Raw genomic sequence first — 15,149 nt, 5'->3', positions numbered from 1 at the left:
CTCCAGTAACGTTGAGTGGCAGCATCAAAGACCCCGAGCCACCGTTACCGTGATCAGAAACCGCGTCAACAATCCACGCTTCCTGGCGCTGGCTGCACTTTGTTCTTTACCGCCACCAACCTTACCATTACAGGTGTCTAACCTACTTCAGGATGGCCTCGTGAGTTGCGTCCCGAAGGTACCTGGTACTCTGTTTTGACAAAAAGTATCATGAATGCAGGGAACAGTCAAAAGCGGCGAAGACAAATGCCACCGACGCGTCTGCGCCAGAGATGACTGTTGAGACTGCTCTTGAACATGCCAGACGCGCATTCGCCCTCAAAAAGTACGAGCAAGCAGTTGAGCACTATGCTACTGCCCTGGAACTTCAGTACGTGACCAGAGCAGGACTCATTGGACGTGGTTCTGACGCGCTACGTATCTTCGTGCCACTAGAACAAAGAGGCATGGCGAGGATGCGCCAGAAACAGCTAATCTTTACTTCTCGTATGGAAAGGCGCTGCTAGAAAACGCGATATCACAGGCGTCAGTGTTGGGTAAAGAACAACCCGAGAACGGAGATGAAGCAGAAGAGAAACGTGCGTGACGCGTTTGATTTACTTCGTCGCCTCGGCTGATCACTGAATAGCCTCAGTCAACGGAAAGGGTCCTATTCTATCCTTTTCCGGGGATGCGGATGAAGGCGTAGACCTTTTTGGTCAAGCCGCAATTGCAGAAGAAGAAGAAGAGGGTGAGGAAGAGAATGGGGAAGGGGAAGGGGAGGATGGAGAGCCAGAAGATGACTTCAATGCCGCATGGGAAGTCTTGGAGCTTGCGCGTGCAATTTACGAGAAAGGCAAGGATGAAGACGACGAAATCAAAATGAAGCTGGCTGAGACATATATTGCCCTCGGAGATGTATCTCTCGAGACGGGTATGTCGACCTTTACTCGCATAAGTATCCGCATAATAACACTCTACGCTAGAGAAATTCGACCAAGCTATCACCGACTACTCAGAAGGACTTGCACTCAAGATCGATCTTCTCCCGATTTCATCGCGTCAAATTGCTGAAGCACACTATAAGCTCAGTATAGTGCTTGACCTAACATCTGGACGCCTTTCGGATGCTATTTTGCACGCGGAGAAAGCTCTGGCAAGCGTCGATGCTCGCCTAGCCGAACTGCGTGACGGAATCGACGGAAAGCTGTTCCCTGCCCCCAGTCAGGAAACCAAGGCGGATAAAAAGGGCAAGGGCAAGGGCAAGGGCAAGGCCGTCGGCTCGGGGGTGCATGCAGATAGCGTGCGGAATCTGACCAAGAGTCAGATGGAAGCCGAAATTAAAGAGTGTGAAGGATTACAGGAAGACCTCGCTCTAAAAGTGAGCCCTTGCAGCCTCGGGAAGTGTACACTGATAAAGTTTCTGTATAGGTGGAGGAACTTAAAACAACTCCCAGTGAACCAACAGAGTCTGCTCCTGCAATGGTTGCAAGAGCGCTAGATGCGGAATTGAATGCCAAGCCAGTATCTGTCCCCGGCCAACCAGCAGTGGTTAATGATTTGACATCGTTGGTTGTGAAGAAGAAGAAGAAGGCTACCGAAGCAGATGCACCGGCTAAACGCAGAGCAGACGACGGAGATGGTGATGCCAGCCCTACTGCCAAGAAGGCAAAATTGGAAGAGGATGTACAATCATGAGGATCTGCCGGCATATTATGATTTATTGCAACTGCTGCGTTAGTCACTTTCTTTAGAATGGTACACTGGTTGCTGTGATAGCTGCGTGCTTAAAGCTCTTCTTCCCCTCTCCTATGCCAAACTCTCTTACGATGTGACCACTCTCCGCCTTGCTCCTCATCATATATTTGTAGATGACAAGTCCCTCAAGACCCACTGGTCCACGAGCGTGTATCCGTCCTGTACTAATTCCTACTTCAGTACCGAAGCCGTAACGGAATCCGTCTGCAAAACGCGTGCTAGCATTGACAAATGTCCCTGCAGAGTCTACGCCTCGGCAGAATGCAGACGCGGCAGGTTCGGACTCGGTCACGATAGAATCCGTGTGATGGGAGGAATGAGAGTTGATGAATTGAATTGCAGAATGCAGGGAAGGCAGAGCTATGACAGACATCGTAAGGTCAAGGTGCTCGATAGAATAGGAGGATTCTGTAGACGAGTGGACATGACTCGAGAACTTTTCGGGGAGATTCGGAAGCGAGGCGAGTGCTGACAAGGTATGCGAATCACACAAGAGATGAACGTCTGCTGCCAAGAGTGCTTCTGCAACCTCTCGCCACACCGTGTTCAGAAGAGAGGTGTGGATGATAAGGGTTTCTGCTGAATTGCAAGCAGACGGATAATCCGTCTGGCATATGTTGTCGTGAGAATGTGATCGTCATCTATACAATTGCCTCACCTTTGAGTCGACGACCACACGGACGGCCTTTTGACAATTAGCAGATTCATCGAGATAAACGTGGCACAGTCCATCCGCATGTCCCATGACTGGTATCCGCGTGCTGTTCTGAATCGCCTTTACAAGACTGTTGCTCCCGCGGGGAATAACCAAGTCAATGTAGCGGTCAAGATCCAGTAGGGCGGAAACTTCTGCTCTCGTCTGGATGGCTTGGATATAGGTGCTCGGAAGTGAGGTTTGTGCCAACCCCTGCGAAATAGCCTTGGCAAGGAGATGTGTCGTGTGGTTCGATTCCTTTCCGCCTTTGAGGATCGCAGCGTTTCCTGAAAACGACCGGTCCGCATGCACCAAACGACAAGCTGGAGATAACAGGCCTACCTGACTTGATCGCCAGAGCAGCGATATTTACCACAACCTCGGGGCGTGCTTCAAATATGACGAGAAGAACGCCTATCGGACACGAGACGCGATACAGTTCGAGACCGTCATCGAGCTGTGAAGCATAGGAGACGACTCCGGTCGGATCGGGAAGGTCTGCAACATCTTGCACGCCCTTGAGCATGGAATCCCACTTATCGCCCTTTCCGAGGTCGAGACGGTTCATCATCGCGTTGGATATCCTGCCTGCATTGACCTCGACTTGCGCTGCCTTGGTATGCAAGCAGAGTCGCAGAATATGTGAGGATCATTATAGATTTTGGACCTAGAAACAATGCTGCACCTCCATGTCCAGCCTATTTGCTGCGAGTATCTCAGTTTTGTTAGTCTCCAGCTGCTGTTTGATCTTTGCGAGGGCATCTTTTCGGACAGCAGCAGGAAGTAACTGAGACTCTTCGAAGGCTGCTTTGGCAGCTTTTGCGATTTCTTCCGCGGCAATATCAGATCCCATCGATAGTGTTGACAAATAGATGCTACACTGAAAAAGAGTCTATAGTCTGAAGAGGGGAAACGTAGCACAAAGCAGTAGGATCACCTACAGCGATCAGATTGTAACTCTTGTTTGTAAATATTACTGCTATTCAACTAGCAATAGCTCCAGCAAGTTCGACAGATCGTAAATAAATTTTTGATCGTGGCATGGAGACCGCGAGGTGCACTGCAAGGTAAAACAAAAGATGACTTCCGTGCATTGACTCCCGCATGTGTATTGGCAAAGAGCAGTCACACGATGTCAACGTGGAGGATAGAAACCGCCCTCCATCTAAGTAACAGCTGCGGTCCCGTTATATGTACTCTCCTTGAAGATTCTTTATATAGATCAATATATCGGGCCAAACTATAGATCCGTAGCTACGTAGCACTTTCCTATAATCTCAGCTTCTGTTTTGTGACATGCGGTCTAGTGCGGCGCCTTCTATACGAGATCTCGCGCTGCACGAACGTGGCAGCGGCATTGGCAGCCCTTCTCCTGCACAACGGTGGATCGATATTTTGCCGACAATAATTGAACCTGATGACATCGAGGTTGAGCTATTTGTCCGAGTAGCAAATGAAGCCGGCACATTCCCGCTCACAATAGTGTGAGATGATCTTATAGTACTGTATCCATGTTTCGGCAAGCCAACCGTTGGTGGCCCAGGCGCCCAGGTCTCCTTGGTCGTTGGTATAAAAGAACGTGGTTGACTATGCTGCCGTTACATCTACCACCTCCGTAACTTGCCAGCATTTGCCATGGTGTCCCGGTCACACGCCTTTGCCTATGCCGCTGTCGCCTCATTCGTTCTACTTGCAAAGGCACAGCAATCCTCTGGCACACCCCCAAGCAGCTGGCCTCAGGTGTACCCGGGAATGCCGAATGGCAACTACAGTCCGGAGTGGCAGGATTGTATGTCAAGCCTTGATTGCCCCTGTAAATGGCAGCTCACCACACACCTAGATTTCCAAGTGACTGACAATCTGCCAAATGTTACATGGCCTCTCGCTCGTAACTGGGCAGGCAACATTCCTGTCCAAAGGGAGGATCATCCAAACGATACCTTGTTCTTCTGGGCATTCGAGAGCCAGGAAGGCTCTTTCACTTCCACTTCAACTGATGCACCATGGGGTATTTGGCTAAATGGAGGGTAGGTAATATGATATCCGCATGTCCATCGTCGATTCTCAGACTGTTGCAGACCCGGTTCATCAAGTCTTGTTGGCTTACTGTTTGAGGTCTGTTTTCTCTTTTATTATGGTCGCAGCCGAATCTGGATTTGACATCGTGCAAAAGAATGGCCCGATCCATGTGCAAAACAATTATTCGTTGTTTGAAAACCAGTATGCATGGAACACAATAGCAGATTACGTCTGGATAGACCAGCCAGTGTAGGTGTTGTGCTTTGTGTTGAACGTCCATTCTCCAATAGAAATAATCCCATTAGCGGCGTTGGTTTCGGAACTGCTGATTCCACTGGTTATAGTGCGTTTAGATCCTACGAGATTTACCTTCCAGCTTACATATTTTCCAGTTGTCGATGAGGATCAAATGGCAACGGACTTCGTCAGTACAATACTATCTTGCTCGCTCCTCAGCATTCCGCTGACTGCGCACAGTTTGGATTCTTGGAGAATCTTGTCAAGGTCTTCCCTGGCCTGGCTAAACGCCCATTGCATCTAACGGGCGAAAGCTATGCTGGCATGTATATAGCGAGTGTGCCGTTTTGCTATAGGTGCAGTACTGACATCATCCGGAACAGCCTTACATCACGAAAGCTTACTTCGAGATGGAGAATCCGCCAGTTACGTTGGCTAAGATAGCCATCGGAGATGGCTCTATTGCTTCTGGAGAGACATTTGAACTCCTCCCGGTGGTGAGCCTTCTGCTCACAAGACGGCGTACCTCATATTCTTGACTTTGTAAAGGTTAGCGCCCTTGAGACGTACCCCCAGATAATCGGGTACGACACTACTGTGTTTCAGTACTTCCGTGAACAGTTTGTACTCATACCTTCATTCTCATGTAATTTCGTTAATGTTCCCCCAGAGAAGCGCTTTGCGGCTATAACCTTACCCTCGAATATCCCCAAAACGGACACTTCCCCACACTGACTTACACTTCTGGAGCAGATCCTAACACATCTGGTATGTCTGCATCGGGGCGATACAGAGCCCGACAGGGTCAATTCTCCAAGAAGCTATTTTTGGCCAAAATGGAACAGAAGTACAACACACGTCTAGCAAAGCGGAGCACCAGTCTATCCAAACGCGAGCGCTTGCGCGCACGGGATGTTTGGAAACGTGATCTAGCTGGCCGTGCAAACGGCACTATCGACACGTGGTACGGGTGCGATGTTTACGATGAGATGCTGGATTATGCCATAAACTTCACCTTCCCGTGGTGTATGTTTGTTGTTTTTATCATTTGACTGTTGCTTATGGAGATGATAGCACTCAGCAAGGATTCTGGAGGGATGTTCGACGTAAGTAATTTTTTGCTTTCGCCACTGTATGCTCATTGCAAGTCGTAGGTGTATAACATCCCCGATGCGCTGAACCCTGAGGCACCCATGGATGGGTCAGTTTTCTTGAACGATCCTCAAACTCGCGCTGCTATCCATGCGCCAACGAGCATGAATTGGGCAGAGTCTATCAACTACCCATTCGGCAACGGTCAGTCTGTTACTGTATTCAAGGATTCCTTTGACTAATGATTCCCGACTCAGACTATTCTAACGGCGATCCAAGTAAGTTTATCCCTTGTCCTCTCGCATAGAATTTCTTCCCGACTAAGTTCTTTTCTAGGTATTGAGTCGGTGGATCCCTTGTATACCTTTACGCCTTCGGTGCTAACTGCGTAGCACAGACCTATGGCATTCCTCACGGAATTGGCCACGAACGCGACGGCCCAAAACATCTCGGTTGTCATATTCTCCGGAAATGACGACTCCCTCATTCCGCACCTTGGTTCACAAAGTGAGTAACTACGGTTTGTTGCATCCAAGTGCTAACTACTTCCTCAGTTACTATCCAAGTATGTTAGACGCCAACCGTTTCATGAAGGAATGCCAGCTAATCGTGCGTAGAATACAACTTTTGGTGGGATTCAAGGCTTCACGCGCAAACCGTCGACACCGTGGTATAACGACGATGGCCAATTTGCTGGTATCGTACATCAGGAACGCAACTGGACTTACGTCCTTGTCGAACATGCAGGCCACCTCGTGGGATATACAAACCCCCAATCAGTACGTCTCGTCCTTCATTTGCAGTGCAATACATTTAGACCCCAGAAACTCTCAAGGGTTTCGTCTTCGTCAGGGAGTTCGTCTTCGGAAGTAACCAGACTGGGCTGGTTGCCAACAATTCTTCGGGAGCTGTGACTGTCATGGGTGGCGAGGTCTCTTCTCTGGCAAATGAGATTATGACGGGACAGGCTGCCATCTACTATGGCTCCGCGACTACAGAGTCCACATACTACTTCCCCACTGCCACTGTGGAAGCATGGAATGCATATATTGCAACCGCTACTACTCAGCCCGTGATAGTTTCGCCGAGACAAATAGGAAGCTCTGCATCGTGGCCAGTGGCGCAGATATGTAGAACAATAGCACTCGGGAGCGTCATCATGGTGTTTACGCTATTTGCATTATAAAGGATCAATTAACGTTATTGAATGGACTAGGAACCTGATTTCGTGTACTTGCGTAGCTCTTACAAGGTATATTTTCGACCACCAACACTGTGGCACAGCGCATAGTTGGCAACTCAGCAGCCTTAGTCTCCCGTAAAACAGCAGCTAGATGATCTCGGAGCAAATCTTCGAATTGGGTTCCTCAAGTGATTTCGGATCGTTCTCAAACACCCAATTTCGCATTCTTCATTCTCGTCAAAAATAATTACGATTCCATTTACTTCATAATTTCAGAGGGCCACAGTATACACACCACACTGAATCTGCCTTTGAATCTGCCTCCTCCGCAACAGCAATCGACTGTATAACAACAAATATAGTTTACACAGTACACACAAACTAGAATATTTCAGCCATAATTCCCCCATCTCCCTCTGCACCACCCTCTGCACCTATCCCTATCCCCGCAACATCCACTTCACCATCTGCATCCACTTCACCCTCCGCGTCGCGCGAGAAAAGGTACAGCGGATCGACAACCTCCGCAAGAGCCTCATTGCGCTCCTCGATTTCCTCGCTGCTCATGGCCACGTGCGAAATGTGTACAACTTGCCACTTGTCTGCATAGGTATCGCTTGCCTGCGGGCGTGTTAGTTATGGCGGTGGTCAAGTGATCGAACACAAGGGCGAAGTGCAGAGAGTTTAGAAGAAAGTTACGCACATTCATCCGCTTCTTCTTAAGCGTCATTTTGCGCTCAATATTCTTGTAGTATGCGCCTGGCCCACGCTCGCCCGTGTCTCCATTGTCAAGAACAAGTAAAAATTCATTGGGCACTTCTTGTTCGATTTTGACAGTCTCATAGTCTCGTACGAAGTGGAATGCCGTTGCTTTGTTCTCTTCGCCGCTTTTCGGTGCTAATCGCTCCTCTTTAAACTCTACGGCATCAGCGTCCTCTTTCGTTAGATAATATGCCAGGAAGTGATCCCCATCGCTTTCCATCGGACGCAGGATTGCACAGTCCAGCCTTGGGTCCTCTGTGTCTACAGGTCGTTCGCCTGGCCGCTCGCTAAAGCGGAACAAGTCATATGCATTCGCCCATATGTCTGCGTCTGGGAGCACCTCGTAGGACTCAACAGCGGTAACCCCAGTCTTGTTGGGATGAGACAGGGTGGCCAGGTCGAGGGATGCGCAAGCGGTGAAGCCGGCCTCGATTGTACGGAGTTGGGCCTCGTGTGAGACATCAATAGGTTGCAAGGGTTGTTTCCTGTCGACCACAAATCAGGTACGTCAAGGCAGAATGAGATAATAAGGGGGACGCACGATTCTTGTGATGATGGAGTGCGCTGCACGCCTTCGCGGCTGAGGTACTCTGTTTTTCGGAGCCAGGGTACGTGTGGAGGGAGAGGTGTCGATGTCCCTGATGCCGCGGGTATTGCACCATTGGTGTAGGGTGCTGCGGACGCTGAGGGGTCACCGAGAAGGAAGCGGTCCTTCGGGTCGAGGGGAGGCAGGTTTTCCAGGTCAGGATTGAGTGCTGTAGGACATTAATTACTATGAGACTACCCCTTGAAGGAGCATCACGCACTGGCATCATCGCCATTCTCTTCCCATAGACACTCCCACCGTCCAAGGTCCAGGGGCATACCGCACTCGGCGTCAACAATCATAGGAAGAGGAGTGTCGTTTGTGATGGCATTGATGAAGGCTGGTTGCGCATAGCGTAAGGGATTTGTAGGGATATCAAGCAGTTTGGGGGGACATGGAGGAGCGGGGAGTGGATTCGAGTACCGAACGCGGACGAGCAAGTCAAGTTTGCTGAGGACAATCAACCAGGGAATCCAAGCAAGGAAATCGATACATACCTCTTTCTGAGACTCATTTTATTTGTTAGCTTCAGACTGGCAGTCAAACCATAAGGTTCTAGCCGGAGTTTTAAACCGAACCTAATGCGGTCCGGCCAGGAGTCTGTCCAGCTTATCCGCACCTGTGACTCCCACGTAAGATAGACCTCGTTCATACACCAGTTCATCACGTGATTTGAGGATAGAATACATGATTTTGGCTCGTTACTCTTTTTAAACTTATAATTAGCTAAATCTGTTCCAAGATCTTGTGGGGATGTACTACAATATCAAAGTGGTCTACTCAGAATCCTCATTTTCGGCGAATTGAAGGAGGAGTAGGCATTTTTGTAGCAAATTCACCCTTGTGACCTATTTGTGACTGATGTGACCGTATCAGTGACTCGGACTTAGATGCGAGGGAGATAAACAATTGAAGCGGCCGTTTGATGTTAAAACTTCAACGATTTCGATGTTCGACACAACGTTCAATAGCCGTTCGAGAATCAATAATTAAATTCAACATGAGGTATTAAGTATATGTGCCACTAATCAAGTTAATCCTGCAGTTTCCAGTTCAACTACAAGTAAGTCACTAAATTATTACATTTTCTTCGTAATTGAACTTTCGCCGTTTTTGATGAGTGGCACCAGCAGGGTTCGCTATGTTTGAAGGCCTCTTTCATGGCATAGTGAGGTAGATAGACTGTAGTTCAATTTTTTGCTTCTCATTTTGATTTAGTGTGTCTGTCACTAATCTAGCGCATCTGTCACGTTGGCGGTGCTTACTTGGGACATTTTGACAATATAATGCCTACTCGTCCTTCAGTTTCTCACATTAGATCATAAAAAATACATGTCCAGCTTGCTACAGACTGTCCACACATAATATTGGAACAGATTTCACTCACACTTTGTGTACAATGAGTTATATGCAGATTCATTGAAATGTCACGCTAGGTCACGTGATGAACTGGTGTATGAATGAGGTCTATCTTATTAGACTTGTGACCAGCCCCTCCATGAGGCAAGCCGTCGATAGAGGGACTGGTAAAACTGGCTTTGAATTTGGATGCTGAGTGGATTCCCAGGGTAACGTGACGGGTAACCCTTTTCGGGGATATCAAAGACCACGTGAACTTTTGCCAAGGCCTTGCAAAGTCTGCTAAGTCTTGTACTTAGAGTTTCTTATCAATGTTCGACTCATTGCGCTAGCCACTCAACAGCGCCTTCATTCGTCACCATTCCTCATGTAACAAATGCTACTTGCTTTTTGTGCTATATATGATGTCCTCTTCAATTCTAAACAGTGACTTTAACTGCTCTGTGGACTCTGGGTTTGTGGATATTACAGGTCCATCAAGCACGTCTTTCACGGAACCTATGATCACACCTTCCTCACGCCTCTCATCAACGGAGCGCATCAAAGCTGCCATTAAAATCCTCCGAGATGGCCATATCAGTATCCTCGACTTCATGCTAAAAATTCTCAATCCGTCAGAGGCTTGCTTTGCATATAATCGCGACTGTATATTCAACTGCTCTCGGCAGGAAAAGATGAGTGTAGATGTTGGGAAGGCTCCAGTGGGAAAACTCGAGAAGATGTTTGATTGCTTGTTCGCAGATTTGCGTGGTCCCACTTGAATGATGGAATGGTTTCGTCCACGTGTCATTTCCTCGGTCTCCACTATAATCAGCCAGGAGATGGATGCGGTGAAGGAGGTTCTGCGAGGGACACTTGACTCGATCACTCTGGAATTCCTCTTGACGTGGGATCTTAATTCGACCATCCAGAATACAGTCATCTTGAAAGCACCAGTCCTCAACTCTATTCTTCATTGTGCTGCTCAAACAGACCGGGCAAAAGATAAGAACAAACTCAAGGACTGCAGTACTGTATGATATGCTATTTTCTATTGTCCTTTTAATGAACATTCTTGCATTCAAAGGCATGTAATATCATCATCACGCAACTCGCTTCTCAGCGTTCGCACCACAGTGTCTTCTTCGCAGCTCCCTTTACCTTATTTCTCTGGGCCAATGGGGCCTCAAAACAAACAATCGAGGCACTCTACCATTGTGGTCTTTGCATATCATTCACGTCTCTCCTTACATTACTCGAGAAGCTTGCAGCGCGTTGTCTCAATCGCGCAAGACAGCTCGCATGTTGGCCACATATCATGTGCTACGACAATATCAACATTAGCACTTCAATCTTTGTGGAACAACGTCCCAATGCTCCTGCCAAAGTGCAATTGGGAACATTTGCTATCCTGTATGAAGCTCGCAATGCAAATCCAGATCATATGCGCATCTCACCAATGCTAAGCCGCATCCTCAATGCTTCTGAGCTGATGTTCAATGCTGATGTCTGTCCTGGTGTTGACCAAATGCAATCATTTCACAGCTACCTTCACGCACACGTTGTCGACATTCTGCTTGAAAACTGCTCCTGCTTTAAGGGTTATCATTGAACAGCAACACTACAGCATGGTGACCGGCGTAAAATGCCCCAAGGCTATCGAACAAAACAGTTCCCTCTCTGCACCTCAACAATTGATGAAAGTTCTGTAACTGGAAATATTGCTGTTATTCACGATGTCTATGTCAATCAGCTCCGAATGCAGCATGAAGAATTTTCTGATCGTGCCATACCTAGTTTCAATGATCAAGCTACCAATGCTCGGATATGAGGGGTGAAAACTCTGTGAATCAAGGACGTAAACTCTTTCACCCATCTTCAGTTCATCCAGCTTGGATTTGGTCTCTTTCATCTCTGCCTCAACCTTGTCTGGGCTCTCCTGCATGTTCATCGAGGATCCATTCATCAAATCGGCAGTCTTTCTTACTTCTTTACCTTGCTGGATCGCAAACAACTCAGATGCGAACATCCTGACTACCACACCTTTCTTGCAACATTGATGCAAATTCTTCGAGGCACTATTCTAAATGCATGGCATATTGAATGTGGATATCCAACACTCGCTGCTTTTGCTTCATCTCAACCTACAGCTGATCAGCTTCTTGCCATTGCGGATGAAATTCTCTCGACACACGCATCACCTGCTCACAAATCTCCAAAAAAGAAACAAAACAACATGATGGATCTCTTCGATGTTGAATCAGAACCAACTGATGTCGCACAACGCAACCTGCAGCTTCTCACCCGTGACTTGCTCTATGTCTTGGAGCTAACGAGTGCTATATCAGCTGGAGACTGGGGATGAATCAAAGACATCCTCGGGAACTTGGCTATGATGTTTCATGGTGCCGGATCAAACAATTACTGTTCCGAAATACTCCACTTTCTGTTCAACCTTAAGAAAATTTGGATGCCTGAGTTTGCATACGAAACCTTTTCATTTCCACCACCGTTCTCATTGTTTCTTTGTCTCTGACATACTTGTCATAGGGACATCATGCAGGACAATGCACTTGTAAACCTTACGGGTCTCGATGGGCACTGTATGGCGATTGACCTTAATATTGAGCATCTCATCAAGTTCTTGAAGGCACAACCTAACCCTGATGGATGCACTAGTACTAACATCATACTATATAGCTCTTTTTCTCAGCCAAGGGTATCTATTCCACATGGGATCGCCTTGGTGATATCTCTGCAACTGTTGCACTGCTTCAAAACATCAAGAAACAAGTTGGACGTGCACTTGGTACCGCTTATTCAGGCACAACTCACACAACTCCTGACACATCCGCATCCACCTGGAAAGTTGCTAACAAGATCAATGAGCTTTCACTCCAGGTGTTCACCCCCGATCGAGAGGAGAATGACTCTGTTAAGCCTATGGTCAACATTCTTTGGGAGGGTGAGCGAAAACTGAAATCCTTGACACTCACAACATTCAATAAGAAGGTGCAAGTGATGTTAGTGGGTGGGGGATTCGAGCCTGAGGAAGACGAGCTGTCAGCAGCTTCATTTGACTTAACAGATGTCGTAGCAGAATGAAAGTCATCATTGTCTCACAACTAGCACATCAATTAGTCAAGTTTACAAGATTTCTTGGCAGTTTGTAAACCTGTTGCTATGTTGTCCTCATCGTACTGTGTGATCAATCTTAGTATCTGTAATCCCCAAATCCTTGCCCATTCCTCGGTCTCCTCCAGAAGCTGACAAACGTTGTCAATGGTCTTCACATTATCCGGACTTGTTTTGCTAAGGAGCTTGAGGTTGTCGTCACTACACAGCCATGTGATTGGCCAAACAGCACAAAGGACACAGCTGGAATGGGTCTCTGCTCTCTACTGATGTAATCTGTCAAATAGTGGCTTTCGAAGGTCCTTCTCGCGAAGTTGGGTACATTTTCGTTTTGCGGGGGCAGCTGAGGACGCCTTGTTAGTGTCTTCGGACTTAGACAGTTGAAGTTGTGAAAGTTATGAGGTCCACCAATCAGTGGAGTCGTTGCATAGGTGATGTTCGCACAATTCATCGAAAGTGCTAATGATACGTGATCCGGCAACATCATGAGTTTACATTGTATAGTTGAGAGAATATGAGGAGGGAATGTTACTGAGAGTGCTTGAAATGATGTGCCTTTGCAGAGTAGCACACGCAGTTCCCTGAGCTTACTGTATGCGGGTCAAAAAGCTTCTTCTCCGTGATGTGACAGTCCTGCTATATAGATATTGTGGGCTTCATCAACATGTACACGCTTGATTTGTTGAGTGAAGGCCCGATCTTGTCGAATGAGTCGGGCAAGACATGGGAGATGCCCATTAAACATAGATAACTGTTCTGGTGAAACAATTAGATGCGAGAACTTTCCAGCATGAATGTCCTAGTTGTATGCTTCTCGTAAGTGTTGAAAATTGCAAAAAGATGCATAGATGAGTGGTGGATGATTACCTCCCAAAGAGATGGATCATTTGGTGTGTCCTTATTGATGGATATTGTATTTATGCCATATTTCACAGACTCAAGAACCTGTAATAGTATATTTTGCATGCGCACAAAGTCATTGCACTTCAGCGGAGTTACCTGTGTGGCCTGGAGCCATTTGAGTGGCGAAATCGTCATGGTCACAGTACCCGGACAAAGTAGGATAGGAATTATGATGCACAGTGTCTTCCCACTGCCAGTGCCTGCAGTTATGATGCTGTCTCGACCATTCAGGGTTGCAGGCATAGCTTCGAGTTGGAATTGACACGGAATGATAACCGTTGCTGTCAGAACATAGATGATCAAGCGCGCTCGCAACGCATCTGTTCTGTTGTTATTATTGAGCATTTGAAGGTAGTCAGTAGGGAGTCGTTCTTTGATTAAATCATGCATGAAGTGATCCAATGCATTGAGGGAAGCATCACAAAAAGCTTGGATGATGGAGGATTGGTCCATTGATTTTGCAAGTGTACGTCGTGTTGCGTTGCGTCAATGGTGGAAATATTATTGTTTATTTTGTATTCTATGCACAGCTTGAAAAAACCTGGTTTTCTCATTGGCCAGACATCACATTACCCTGGGAATCCACTCAGCATCCAAATTCAAAGCCAGTTTTACCAGTCCCTCTATCAACAGCTTGCCTCATAGAGGGGCTGGTCATGAGTCTACCCACATATTGCCTCTAACACATTGGGGTTATCGATATTTAGGAGATGTTTTTATGTTGTACCCAATGTGAAGAAAATATTTGAAATTTAAACTGACATAAAGATGGAGACATAACTTCAAATTTTTGGCAGTGTTTTAAATGAAATACAAAATTTGAAGCATTGGCAACCATATTCCCACCGACCATATCTCAATGACAATAAGTAATTTAATCGGAATTTCTGCGTGTGCTCAAATTTGAAGTTCAATTCTGGCCTAAAACTTTGGGGACCACTACTGGACAAAAATAAATTGTGACCTGATTGTGCATAAGATACAACAGCTCATGATGAATCATGGCAAATAACGGTGTATGATAACCTGTTAGTTGTGGTGATTGAGCACCTTATGGTGCGAGTTATTTGTGTTATGATGTTGCCTTCCTCTATTGGACTCTCACTTAGCATGTGATGTGAATTCCTTACTTCTTAGGCAGTGTTTACACTTGTTTACATAGACTCGCCCATAGGTAGCAAGTCCTGTGGTTGGTTGTCTCTTTAGCAACTGACACTGGACTATAGGTATAGTACACTCATTAGTTTATACACACAATAGCAACTGACACTGGACTATAGTCCTGTTCACTCTCATTAGCTCACTTCTGGCTTGGTTCACTTGGTTATTCTAACAGGTTATGAGCCCTGCGCTTTAAGGACCTCAAGTCATTCATTCCTCATCCAACTGCTGCTCCACTCCTTCCCTAGTGTATTCCATCGCATTCTACGCCCAGGAAACCCTTATCTTTGTGTCTGAGCACC

The 15,149-nt window shown here is 46.9% G+C and overlaps 7 protein-coding genes across 7 annotated transcripts; 4 read left to right on the top strand and 3 right to left on the bottom strand.

The window, feature by feature from the left end:
* Positions 1 to 272: 272 nt before the first annotated feature.
* EDB91DRAFT_1240024 (uncharacterized protein) lies at positions 273 to 1,677 on the top strand (the record flags this gene model as incomplete). Its single annotated transcript, XM_041321947.1, has 5 exons — positions 273 to 370; positions 436 to 578; positions 629 to 913; positions 966 to 1,360; positions 1,411 to 1,677. 5 exons carry the CDS (start codon positions 273 to 275, stop codon positions 1,675 to 1,677), a joined length of 1,188 nt encoding a protein of 395 aa, XP_041170204.1.
* Positions 1,678 to 1,729: 52 nt separating this feature from the next.
* On the bottom strand, positions 1,730 to 3,284 carry EDB91DRAFT_1063180 (gamma-glutamyl phosphate reductase; the record flags this gene model as incomplete). The annotated part of the gene is made up of 4 exons (XM_041314597.1): positions 1,730 to 2,344; positions 2,396 to 2,718; positions 2,774 to 3,044; positions 3,117 to 3,284. 4 exons carry the CDS (start codon positions 3,282 to 3,284, stop codon positions 1,730 to 1,732), a joined length of 1,377 nt encoding a protein of 458 aa, XP_041170203.1.
* Positions 3,285 to 3,601: 317 nt separating this feature from the next.
* Positions 3,602 to 7,269, top strand: EDB91DRAFT_1171757 (Alpha/Beta hydrolase protein). Its single transcript, XM_041320231.1, has 18 exons — positions 3,602 to 4,220; positions 4,272 to 4,458; positions 4,510 to 4,546; positions 4,605 to 4,699; positions 4,756 to 4,793; positions 4,843 to 4,874; positions 4,928 to 5,020; positions 5,071 to 5,184; positions 5,237 to 5,307; positions 5,358 to 5,713; positions 5,762 to 5,793; positions 5,842 to 5,983; positions 6,037 to 6,057; positions 6,116 to 6,122; positions 6,177 to 6,286; positions 6,334 to 6,344; positions 6,397 to 6,558; positions 6,615 to 7,269. The coding sequence occupies exons 1-18, from the start codon at positions 4,067 to 4,069 to the stop codon at positions 6,963 to 6,965; spliced, it is 2,013 nt and encodes a 670-aa protein (XP_041170202.1). The 5' UTR covers positions 3,602 to 4,066; the 3' UTR covers positions 6,966 to 7,269.
* On the bottom strand, positions 7,270 to 9,002 carry EDB91DRAFT_1171740 (RNA polymerase II-associated). The gene is made up of 5 exons (XM_041320230.1): positions 8,808 to 9,002; positions 8,531 to 8,760; positions 8,266 to 8,479; positions 7,666 to 8,209; positions 7,270 to 7,583 (listed from the first exon to the last, which is right to left on the bottom strand). The coding sequence occupies exons 1-5, from the start codon at positions 8,972 to 8,974 to the stop codon at positions 7,344 to 7,346; spliced, it is 1,395 nt and encodes a 464-aa protein (XP_041170201.1). The 5' UTR covers positions 8,975 to 9,002; the 3' UTR covers positions 7,270 to 7,343.
* Positions 9,003 to 10,169: 1,167 nt separating this feature from the next.
* EDB91DRAFT_1087665 (uncharacterized protein) lies at positions 10,170 to 11,260 on the top strand (the record flags this gene model as incomplete). The annotated part of the gene is made up of 3 exons (XM_041316264.1): positions 10,170 to 10,402; positions 10,484 to 10,682; positions 10,736 to 11,260. 3 exons carry the CDS (start codon positions 10,170 to 10,172, stop codon positions 11,258 to 11,260), a joined length of 957 nt encoding a protein of 318 aa, XP_041170200.1.
* Positions 11,261 to 12,196: 936 nt separating this feature from the next.
* On the top strand, positions 12,197 to 12,753 carry EDB91DRAFT_1063141 (uncharacterized protein; the record flags this gene model as incomplete). Its single annotated transcript, XM_041314593.1, has 2 exons — positions 12,197 to 12,326; positions 12,362 to 12,753. Coding segments are annotated over 2 exons (522 nt in total), but the record flags the coding sequence as incomplete, so codon positions are not given.
* A 631-nt stretch (positions 12,754 to 13,384) lies between these two features.
* On the bottom strand, positions 13,385 to 14,031 carry EDB91DRAFT_1063173 (P-loop containing nucleoside triphosphate hydrolase protein; the record flags this gene model as incomplete). Its single annotated transcript, XM_041314595.1, has 3 exons — positions 13,385 to 13,582; positions 13,651 to 13,728; positions 13,783 to 14,031. 3 exons carry the CDS (start codon positions 14,029 to 14,031, stop codon positions 13,385 to 13,387), a joined length of 525 nt encoding a protein of 174 aa, XP_041170198.1.
* Positions 14,032 to 15,149: the final 1,118 nt, after the last annotated feature.

This window comes from Suillus paluster (assembly GCF_016628075.1).
Source record: "Suillus paluster strain FC165 chromosome Unknown EDB91scaffold_142, whole genome shotgun sequence".
NCBI lineage: Eukaryota > Fungi > Basidiomycota > Agaricomycetes > Boletales > Suillaceae > Suillus > Suillus paluster.
This window is presented reverse-complemented; position numbering and strand designations above follow the sequence as displayed.